Genomic DNA, 12,398 nt, shown 5'->3' with positions numbered 1-12,398 from the left:
TAATTCTTGTGTAATGCCTGAAGGATCTTCAGGACCTTCTTGTAAGTGAGATATTAAGGTTTCATGCAGACTCCGATTAGCACTAATCTTGGACTCCCCATTGTTACCTTAGGTAAAGTAGTCCAAGATTAGTGCTAATTGTGGTCTGTGATAGGGTACACCCACCCCTGTGTTTATTTATATTTTTTGTTATATTAGTATGATTTAAATATATTGTTTGGTGTTTAAAAACACAATCTTTTGTTAATATTGTTTTACAGCATGGATGGGGTTAAAATTCCCCATCCAGCTAAACGTGTGCATAATGTGGCCATCTCCAAATTAATTCAGTGATTACCAATTTGGAGATGGCCATGTATATATAAAGAGTGGATCAACCACTCATCAGGATTGGTTGTTCAGAGAGGAGGAACGAAGAAGTAAGATATAAAATTACAATTGCTACTCGTGCTGGATTTCGACCAGCACAATACTTGTTTTGTTTGACTTATTGCCTGTTTATTGTGGCCACCGTGCTGTTTTGTTTTGTGTAAAGTGTTTTGTTTTGTGCAATGTTTTGTTTTGTTTAAACCTTTTATTTATAATTAAAGAAAGAGAGCATTTGCAACTCACCCGTAGTACCTTGCCTGTGTGTTTACTTTCTGTTCTGTGACATCACCACTTGACTATCCTGTCACACCACCCCAAAGAGTTTATCCAGGAGATTTTTTTTTTTTTAAATCAATAAACAAACATTTGTCATTAAGAATATCAGGCTCTAGAGCTATAAGAGGGCACCTGTCCATGAACATACACAGTTTGAGTTTGCATGCTTCCAGTACTTGGTCAATTGTGAATGTACTGTGGTTGAATCTACTCACTTGCAATGCGTGTTTGTGTGACTAGTTAATAAGCAATTTTCCCCCTCTCCCCCATGGAAGGTAAATCTATATAATAAATACAATATCCAGTGTTGGAGAAAGTATAGACTTTATATTCCTGTAGCAAGGAGATTAATAAGGAATACAGCATTATTGTTTCTTTATTTGCATTAGTGATTGTTGGATTTTTTTCAGGTTGAAAATAAGGAAAGTGAAGTTTCTTTTTAAGAACAAGTTTTTGTACAGTAGTAAAGGATGTAGTTAATACATACCCCAGAAGTTAGCATTAAAGTATTTCCAGTATTTATTGAAAGTACCCAGACTTCAAGGTAATGTTGCATTTTATTCACCCAAAATATTTTTGCTCCCAGTGCCTAAACTTAAGAGTAAATTACTCAATGACCCAAAACCTTATGTGGAGTGCTAAATACACATGCACAGTATGCCACAGTTGTATCTTAACATATATAGCATTTAGAGAACTTGATAATGACATTCTCTACCACCATTAAGATAAGAATCTAGGCATATATGTAGGTGCCTCTCACTATGTATAAAAATCATATTCTAACTACATCTGTACAAATGGGTTCATTGTTATGTACTTTTCTTGTCACAGATGTACAATTAACTGCGACTGAACAATATTGTTATCCACAAATGTATACAACTTCAACTACTAGGTGTTGCAAAAATTAAACACTGATGTGCCCAAGCTTCGCCACAAAGTAGTAACTGAAGTACCACAGATACACAAAATCATCATGTACAAACGAGTCAGCTACAAATGTATACACGGTCATGGAGTGGCTTTGTCTGGGGAGTCGTGACAGTGTTACACAGGGTGGGTGAAGGAATGTTTTCTGCCACATCTTTGTTTCCTTTTCTGTTTTGTTTGTTCTCTCTGCTCTCACTCAGATTTATTTTGGTCTTGGATCAATTGCTTTCTCTTCCTTGTCAACATAAAATAAATAAACAAGTAACCAAATAAGCTGACATATCATACAGATTCTTAACAGACAGGTAATAATCACACCAGTTTTCTGATATACACCCTCTAAAGAGTGATAAACAAAGCTCTATATACGCTGACTGTGTTTTTGGCCTTACCCCAAAAATGCTTTCCCAGTTCTTTTGCTGACCACTTTTGCGAATAATTTGTAGGCCATTTAACATTTTTATTTACATATTGGCCACATCAACCTCCAGGCTTCCAGACATCTGATGTTGACCTTCTCTTGTTTTCACTGGGATAAAATGCACATCTAAATATTCCCACTGCTCTGCAAATAATATTACCCATTAACCACTTTATTTTTAGCCCTGCTCTTCAGTGTGATAAACAAGTGTTGCCAGTGCTGCTTGTCCCCTCTGCAGAAGATTCAGTCTACTTAAACCTGGATAGCTGTCAAGCACAGTCAGAGCAGACAGTACACATACATCACGTGTAACTATCTCTCATCCCACTCCCTTATAAGGATATCATTGGGAATGGGTAACTTTGGAGTCCAGTACTTGTCAGACCTGCATGTATTGCCCTGTGTAGGGACACAGCATTCTTAGAAACAGAATCCTTGTGCCAGGTTTTTTTTTTTTTTTTCATATATAGGCAATACAATATTTTACAGCTTTGTTTTCACGTGTTTGTTGTTATGTGGTAAGTGATGCTAGCCATACATATTCACTGGAATTCATTAATGACTTGTAAATAAAGCACTTTTGTGGGAAATAGCACATAGTGTTCTATTATATTATTATTTTATCAAATTATGCCAACACTACCTATTGTAAGGTCAGTGTTAACTGTGTTTTGTTTTGATTTCAGTTTGAGGGTGTGAATTCCCTTCATATTATTTATTTATTTTTTTTATAGAATTTTTTTTTGGGGGGGTTACCAGATGGAAAAACTCATATTGGACCTTTGTTACACATACTGTTTCAAAACAGCAAAGCCTGGCTTGTTCCTTACATGTCTGCAGCTAGGGCCTATGTTACTGCCAGCTGGCTGAGTTCCAGAGGTTTTGAAAAGCAGCCATGATTCTGGTAATTGACTGACTTTACTGCTACATAGAAAGCATGCTTATGAATTGAGTAATCATTTCCAAGAATGTTTTAAAATTGTTACTAAAACTACCATTTTGGGAGTCTAATACAACCCAAATACAATACAAGCGAGTGAAAACAGTCATAAACCAAGCTTTATAATGTGTTCTTGTTAACAAAAAATGTTTGCTTCCTGGTAGCAATAATTTGTTCTGGGGTCTGTTCAATTGATCTAAACAGTGGTTGATATAAAGTGTTTAAACATTCAAATAAAACCAAACATAGGAATTTTAATTGCTTTTAATATATATATATATACGCTGTTTGTGACAGAAAGTTCCGAGCAGTATATATCATATGTAATAAACTATAACATTCGTATTATTAATCAAAATATATAAAACAAATCTCGCTATACAGACCATCGTAAACCGAGGCTATGTTTATTGTATTTTGCCAGTTCATGTTAATTAATGTTTCATTAACATATTGAATCAAATACCTCTTTGTAGTGTTCCATACTTAACGAAAAACGGACAACAATTAAAAAATGTGACATTTCGAAATCCAGTATGAGATACTGTGGTACTATTATACTGCAGCCCGGTAGACTTGTGTGATAACGTTCTGTAGTTTCTTTGATTACGTGATAAATAAAACATCTAAATGATGTTAATCTTTTTTTTTTTTAATTGTTCAAACCAACAACAAAAAATATTAGGCAATGCAAAACTTTTGGCCATAGCTCTACCTGCGTGGCTTCACCATGTATCACCGTGTGCAGACCGGGCTGTTCGACCGAACCACATGTTCCACGACAAGAAGGAGGCAGAACCATTTCGGCAAATCAGGTTGTTCAGTTCTGGTCGGTCTCACGAAATTACGCCTTTAGGATCACATCTCCCAGTTTATGTGACCAATCGCAGAGTGTTATTATGTCACATGAAACTGTAGCACTAACCAAATAAAGGAGACGCAAACGCTGTGACCGTTTGAAATCTCTTAACTGGCTTCTATTGGCTACTCGCAGAATGTTTTGTTTGAATAGCCACTGTCATTCTATTTCCTTGAAGTGGTGAAAGAAAACGGGTTGTTCCATACACTCAAAAAACCCATTATAGTAAAAAGGCTTCAGAGCACTCACCCACTTAATATCCATTCGGTACAGAGGATGGAACTTAAAGATTGAAATTCAAACTAAATACATTTGGTGAAAATTATTTTATTGACCAATACTGCTTCTTTGTTCTTTGTTATATATATATAGAGGCTCCCATATCGAAACGTTGGGCAGCTGGCTCTTTGAGCCAATATATATATATATATATATATATATATATATATATATAAAACATTGTAAAAGCTAAATGCAATGCAAACTAATACTATAACATACCACAATATATTCGTTAAGACTCGTTATTTATGATAAATATAGTATTAATGAGTACGTAAATAAAATAATATAAACCTTGGAGTGATGCAGTACTTCATATTAAGCAACCATGACGAGCAATTTGAGTAGTTTTGAATGCGGCGCGCTTGTCAAATCCCTTGACCTTCCTTGTGTTTTGTTTTGCTTTTTTTTCTAACCACGCCTAACATTTTAACGTCAGACTCGAAACGTGCTTTTAATGAGAGCCGTGTGGGCTACCCAGTCGGGAAAAACTCGAAGCAAAACTGAGCACAACTGACAGCGGAATCTGCAAACTCAGATGAGATGAGTCGGGACGGCTTTATTCAGTGCTAACTAACAGCTTGAAGTCTGTCAGATTACATTTTGAAATGAAAACAACACATTTCTGAAGCGGTTTATGGTGCATCTCTCGATTTCCAGTGGCACTATCACGGGAGACAGGATCGGATGGGTTTATTCTATGCCTCAGGGACTCGCTATCGGTTAAGACACATGCATTTATTTATTAATGTACACACACACACATTGTAGCTATCTATTGTAGCTATCGATAGATTGCTACAATGTGTGTGTAAATGTCTTCACCCCCCAACGAGCCACACTCCCTCACCTTTCCACACCCCGCAGTTCTTAGAAAGAGTTACGTAAACCCAGAATGGCACTTATAGTTTAACCAATCCCGATACAGGTTCCAACAGATCTTCTGCCTGGGGAGTAGGGGAGCGCACTTTATTATTATTACAAACCTATTATTTGACAACAGTTAAGAACAAATTAGCAATAGAACACATTATACTATTAAAGAAAAAAAATACTTAATTAATAGACGTTTTGATTGAAAGTGTATAACAAAAAAAAAAAAAATGAAACAAATAGAAGTCACCCCTACAGAAAATGGTACACTCTAATTTACGCGTCATCCATTGTTTACAAACCAAACCAAAGGGGGTAGCTTTTCCGTTGAGCGCCGGTGAGGGCAAGAGGAGGTTTGGACGTTTCATTCATTTAAAAACAAATTCACGCTTAAAACATTAAAATCCAGATACTATGCCTTGTCGAAAGGAGAATTACATTCTTTTAGAGCAGTCTGTCACCGTGGACTCGAAAGAGGTGGACGCTCTAGTAACCAAAATCGGCGAAGCATTGCAGCTTCACAACAACAATAATACGAGTACTACCACTGCTGCTAATCAGAAAACAGTGTCATGTCTTCATAGTAACAACAACCACTCCAAGCAGAGTAATGCAGCGCTTCAAAAACGACCCGGCTGCTGTATTCGACTCGGGAATCGGGCTAATCGAAACCGGGGGAGCCCGTATTCAATACCACAGGACACCAATCAAGAGTGGGGGAGTTTGAGGACCTGGAATCGAAAGAAAATCGACGTTTCTCAGGAGGACGACCCCCACCAGCTTCTTCAGGAATTGATTTTGTCTGGAAACCTGATCAAGGAGGCAGTGAAACGCCTTCAGCTCTCTGCGGCAGAACGTGCAGACCATTCCACATGTACCACCGGCGATAATCTGCAATGGTAATGATGTGACAGCTATATACACCTTTTAATTAAACCACCACCAACAACAACACCACCAACAAAACATCGAAAGGACTGTCGCGTAAAATTAAGATTCCACCGGAACATTTTTTTAAAACAAAATACTACTTACTACCTGTGGTTTTTACATTTTATAACATGCAATTAATAAATTCAACCTTTTTAGAAACTGTTTTTAATTATTTTATTTTTATTTTTTTGTAATCTTATGTGTTCTTTTTTTTAATGAAATGTGTTTTTTTTTTTTTTTAAAGGACATTTTATGTACTGATATTTGTTACAATCCTCTTGTATTGTCGCGAAGGACTGAAACCTATTTGTGGAGTGCATTTCCTATCAATGGCGTGGCAGCTTCATGTACATTATCTATTGTATCACACAAGCCTGCATGTTTACGTGTACCCGATGCCCTGCGGGACATTCGGCTTTCTGTTAAACATCAGTAACATGTATTCTGTTTATGAAGTTTGAAAATCGTTTCAGGTGAAAACAGCACTTGCTTGTTTACATAGATAAACATATGACCTTTTTGCTAGATGAAGTTAAATGGTAACCCAAGGTCGTTATTAATAATAATGCACGCCCCCTAGTTGGATACGAAGACGAAGTTGTTTTGCAACCACTCATTAATGTGCAGCTCGGGAGAATTGGCACTTCGGAATGTCAACTGCTGGAGAGTCGGTTTCCCAAGAATTACTACCAACTGTTCAGAAGTCAGTTGTTGTAGGACTGTCGTTTGTTGTGCTGTAACCGTGTTGATTTAATACAACCAAGACGGACCCACTTTTTTTTTTTTAATATCTCATGAATCCCGACGCGGAGTAAATAATTGTGTTTATATTATGTACACTTCGTAACGAAGTATTTCCACCTGTTTCCTGATTGTCCAGGATTTTCTGTCTTTTAAATAAAAGTACATTTTTGTTTGTGGTTTTACATTTGAGTTGTGTGCTTTCTAGATTTATTGTTTCAGCTTTTACTTTTATCTTCAGAGGTCCCACAAACTTGTCAAATTGATCTGTTTGGGTAAACTTAAAAATTAACCTTATAAATGACGTATTTAAAAAAAAAGACACAATAAAACACTGCCATAATCATTTAATTGTGCTGAGTGTGTACAGCTTGAGCTCAATAGTGCATTATTTTGGCTAACATAATTATTGGTTTTATAATGCCAACAACTATGATTTTGCCTTGTTTTCACTTGAGGTGTGGTTTGTTATCTGGAGGATAAGCTGCAAGATAGGACAAGTTGGATCTGCCCTTTCTTCACAATGAATAAGAGATTTGTTTCAGTGTTTCCTTGAAGTATTACTAATTATACACTTTGTTACCAGAACTGAACATTCTGGTTATCACTATGTCGGCCTCTCATAACCATAGTTAATAATGCAAACCTAAATATAATATTGGAACTGGCAGGAAACCAGAGCTAATGCTGGGCCCCTCTCTATGGAATGGATATTTTTGGACCTCAAACTATTTTCAAATTGTATTGTGGGCAGTGGTTAAAGTGAGGCGGTATGCAGACCGATAAGAAAGAAAAAAATGACGGTATGGTATACCGGCAAAAGAAAAACAAATCTAGGATAAAATATATAACTGTTATACTGGTGCAAAACACCCTACCCGGACCTCTTTAGTTTCAAACCAAAAACTTTGACTACTGTCTCTGCACAGTGTATTTCACCTCAGGTCATGCCCTTATTCTCCGGAAGCACTTCCCCTGTAGGTCACGGTCCCCTCGAATTTTATGCATTACTTATGTGTTGGAAATCGTACCAGTCAAATCCTACAAATACGTTTCGTGTTGAATTTCGTCTGTTTTATTTTTGTATACTAGTTTTATGACGTCAAAATCAAGAGCAATCTAGGTTTTCGTTGTATAACATATTAAATAACACTAACAAGTCAATTTAAAAAACGTAATAACATATTGTTAAATGGCATTTTAAAACGATACATACTCCGTAGCTCTTTTGTTTTGTGCATACAGGTGTGTTATTTTACGGCACACGTGTACTGCGCTTGCCGGGCATGCGCAAATGATTTTAGCTCAGAAAACTAGGAAACGCCCATCAGAACAGGGTACGATGTACAGTTTAAAGTACTTGTTTTCACAGTTCAGGAAATGCATGTGACTTTAGCATAAACATATACGATTTGTGAGTGATCTACAGTTTGTCTGTACGTAGTGATTTGTGCAGTCATCAATCACAGCACTTCCGAATCCGTATGCCCTAGAGCCTTGTATGGCTGAAGATCTAATTTTAAAATGTGTCACTATAACTTTTTAAATTATCATACGAGATATGTATTTTAAGTGCAATGGGCTTTAAAGGTATGGGGCTATACTAAGATCACAACGATAACTGAGCAGTATTTTAGTTGGTTTGTTTTTGCAGATCGCTTCCAGCCCTGTGCTAGCTAGTTAATAAATGCCTTGTATGCCATTTTTCTTGACTCTTCTACCCGTGCATGTCTTGGATGGTATCAACAAAGGTGTTTATTTGTATTGTTTATTTATTTTACTTATTCTACTGAAAAATAACTGCATTTAACAAATGCAGTGTGCGCTGAGTGTATTGAACCAAACGTTGTTTAAACAAAAGTCAAATCCAGTGGAGAAAAAAAGAAAAAATAAAGAACAGATCTGCCGAAAACATTACTATTTTTGTATTTATTTTTAATTTAAAATAATGGTAATTATCTTTTATCTATTAGTGGCATGCTGTTTTTATTCACATGAGTATACTTCGTAAGCCTGTAGCGTAGATCCCAGCAATTCTCCAAGTGGAGTCCACATTTTTAGTTTTGTTTTGTTTGTTTGTCGGTGTATCATAGGGATGCAGTACAGTTTACTGTAGTTGTGCAAACATTTTAATCTGTGTATGTTCCCTTTTTTGTTATGCATTTCATGCATTCATATTAGCACTCAACTATGAACAATTACAATCTGGCTTTATGGTGTGTGTATTATGAATGTGTGTAATGGAAATACTGTATAGGTGTTTTCGTTGTGTTTTGGACTGCAGTGAGGTTCAACGGGCAGTCAACATATTAATTGGGCTTCATAAAGTGAAGGATCCTGGAAAGATCAAGAAGAAGGATAATTTGATTTGGTGTAAAATTTTGATGACTCTCCTCAGTCACGTTTATGACAGAATCTCATCTGAAGGGAGTCATATACCCACTGGACTTCCCTGATGAAAAACAAATGGCACTTCATCACACTAAATGACCATTGGAGCCAGGGTCAACTGTACATATTAATGTAGCTTACATTTACATGGTAACATTTCTATACAGAGTGAATAGGTATACTACAAACACTATTGTATCTCCAAACTTTATTGTCTAGCTATAGCCAACATAACATATCCAATGTTGAGTCCTTGGTAAAAGTACACATAGGCATATACACCTCATTTAATACAATTATTATATATTCTATCCATATGTTTAAATGAGGAAACACAATCACAAGTAAACATTTGAAATTAATGTATATTCCACAAGCTTAAATCTGCATATTGTGTTAAAGCAATGTTAAGGTCTGTAGCAACTTATGAACACAACTAATGTTTCTTAAATGTATATTTTTAAAGCAAGCATACATCAGTAGCCGATTCAACACTTTCTTGCTTCACATTGTACTGTAGGCTATACCGCTATCAATGTATATATTGAAAAATGAAAAAAAAGTACATAAACTGGCACATACATTAAAAAAACGTACCACTTTTTGACAGCGTACCATTTTCTGACCTTACATGGGTCACGTTTTGGTACACGTGCCACAGTCTGATGATGTACCACTACACCTGCCCTTTTTTCAAACCACTTTAAACACTGATTGTGAGGGGGGGGGGGGGGGGGGGGGGGTCCTGTAAGTCAGATATAGGCATAATTGTTAATATTTATTTTACAAATGAATTGGCTTTAAGCATTGTGATGTGTGGTACAGATCAGGGACCTGCAGTTAGGGTAGGCAAGGTAGGTACTGCTTGCCTTTAAATACAAATAAAAATATATCTTGTTTATTATTTTGTTTTTGTTTTTTCTGTAACTGTCTATGAAAGAAAGATCAATAATGCTTTTCCGTTTACACACTCAAGCTCTGTGCTGGAGGAACACAATATCCACAAAAGCTGCCTCTCAAGCTGTTTCTCTTTACTGTGTATTAAGAGAATATGTTTACGCACATGTGTTTACTCAGTGAGGCAGTAAACCAGTGAGTACAACTCTGTTTTTGTATCATTTTAGTGTTGTTCTTGTATTTTAAGCAGTTGAATATAGAGGCAACCAATTTGCTCTTAAACTGGCGCTCATCAATTGGATTTGGTGCCCAAAACGATTGGCCTAGTAGCCATTGGCTCCTAAGGCAAAACATTTGTCTAGAGCTCTGTGATGTGCCTGATTTATGGGACACCTTGTATATATAATGTGCAGTGCTATTTAGAGTTACAGTAGGGGTTAATGTATCCTGAAGTGGAAATGTTTTGGTTACACAAAAAAGGCTTTTTATTTATATGTCATTTTCACATTGGTTGCACATTCATTCACTTACATCTGATTAAAAACTGGTATAGTCATTTGTTATCTTAGATTCTAATTAATTGTTTCTTACCTGTGAAGTAAGTGAACATATCGTACATGTGCCAGCAGACTGTAATCTCCTAATTTAGTACAGGTACTTCAAATAATTCCTGTACAGAATTGTGTACTTTTTCTCAGAGCAGGTGGAACAGTGTTCTTTCTGTAGTCCTGAATTAGACTTGCTGAAATCTGTTCTGCATTCATTTTTCTTCCATTGAGCTCTGTTTCAAACACTCACAGGTGTCCAGGTGTTCAATCAGCATTGTTTTAAACGTTGACTCGACTGCCAAGTAAAATCCACACTCGGGTTAACATTACTTGCGTAACAGGGCAGCAGTGTGGAGTAGTGGTTAGGGCTCTGGACTCTTGACCGGAGGGTTGTGGGTTCAATCCCCAGTGGGGGACACTGCTGTTGTACCCTTGAGCAAGGTACTTTACCTAGATTATTCCAGTAAAAACCCAACTGTATAAATGGTAATTGTATGTAAAAATAATGTGATATCTGTATAATGTGATATGTTGTAACAATTGTAAGTTGCCCTGGATAAGGGCGTCTGCTAAGAAATAAATAATAATAATAATTTCTCAGTGAGTAACATTTGTACCAACAAACTTTTGTAACTGAAGTTTCCAGGGTTTCCAGCTTGCCGTTTAACCAGGCATATATAGCTAGTTTAAAAGTGACCAATTAAGCATGCATTTCAAGATTGAGCTCTATTTATGACTATATTCCTAGTCTACGGGCGGTTAAAGGATTTAATCCTAATAAAGAAATGAATATCTGATAAACAATTCAGTCCAGTCAAAGGTTCAATGTTTTTAACGTGTGTTTCATGTTAACTTGATCAATAAATAAATAAATTGATTGCACAGAATACTTTCTACCTTACAAGTAAAAAACAATGATCCTCTCCTTTTATTACTGTACATTTGGATAGGAAATTGAAGGAAGAGGAACCTTTTTGGCTTCTGCACTCTGACACTACGGGTAAACTTGTGTATACTGTGAATTGAGCTGACACTAATTTAAGTTAAAACATACTTTTGCATAAAAACAAAAAATATTGTATTGGATAGAAATCTATTTTAGGTAATAGTTTCTTTGTTTTATTTATTTAATGTATTTATTATTTACTACGGATACATGAAAATGGTCTAAATACAAAAACATTTTTTCATGTTTTGTTTCACACTCGTTTTAGCTCTTATAGAACTGCAGTGTGAATTGGAGTTAGTTCTTCTCTATGCTAAAGATATTATAATTTAATAAAAGTATTTCTTTAATCAGGGTTTAAATCATTTAAATACCAGGGGCTGATATTTAATATCATAATAAAAACAGAGGTTTAACAAGCAAAAGCAGAATATGCTGCAATTAACAAAACTGCCACAAGATGTCACTAAGGCTCCATAACACCCAACTCCAGTTTCAAGACATGAACTCATTTTGTTGTATTTGTATGTATATTGTTGAAGTGAAATGGATCCTTTACAATGTTTTGTTTAGGTGTTGTTTATATATGAGTGAATATGACTGTGTGCATGTAGTCGAGCCAAGTAGCAAATTATCTGACCAAAAACATCTTGGTGAGATAGCACTTCATTTTTGTGTGAAATGGGGCATCAGTGTGGAGTAGTGGTTAGGGCTCTGGACTCCTAAACGGAGGGTTGTGGGTTCATTCCCCTGTGGGGGACACTGCTGCTGTACCCTTGAGCAAGGTACTTTACCTAAATTGCTCCAGTAAAAACTCAACTGTATAAATGGGTAATTGTATGTAAAAAATAATGTGATATCTTGTAACAATTGTAAGTCGCCCTGGATAAGGGCGTCTGCTAAGAAATAAATAATAATAATAATAATAATAATAAATAAGTATGTATTGTCATTTCTTCCTGGACGCAGTGCTTGAGACTGATAAGACA

The 12,398-nt window shown here is 36.1% G+C and overlaps 1 protein-coding gene across 1 annotated transcript; it reads left to right on the top strand.

Annotated features, from left to right (window-relative positions):
* The first annotated feature begins 5,252 nt into the window (after positions 1 to 5,252).
* Positions 5,253 to 6,812, top strand: LOC117394953 (GSK-3-binding protein-like). Its single transcript, XM_033993724.3, has one exon. It carries the CDS (start codon positions 5,368 to 5,370, stop codon positions 5,854 to 5,856), a length of 489 nt encoding a protein of 162 aa, XP_033849615.1. The 5' UTR covers positions 5,253 to 5,367; the 3' UTR covers positions 5,857 to 6,812.
* The last annotated feature ends 5,586 nt before the right edge of the window (positions 6,813 to 12,398 follow it).

Source organism: Acipenser ruthenus, chromosome 3 (assembly GCF_902713425.1).
Source record: "Acipenser ruthenus chromosome 3, fAciRut3.2 maternal haplotype, whole genome shotgun sequence".
Lineage (NCBI taxonomy): Eukaryota > Metazoa > Chordata > Actinopteri > Acipenseriformes > Acipenseridae > Acipenser > Acipenser ruthenus.
Note: the sequence above shows the minus strand (reverse complement) of the source record. Positions and strands in the feature narration are given on the sequence as shown.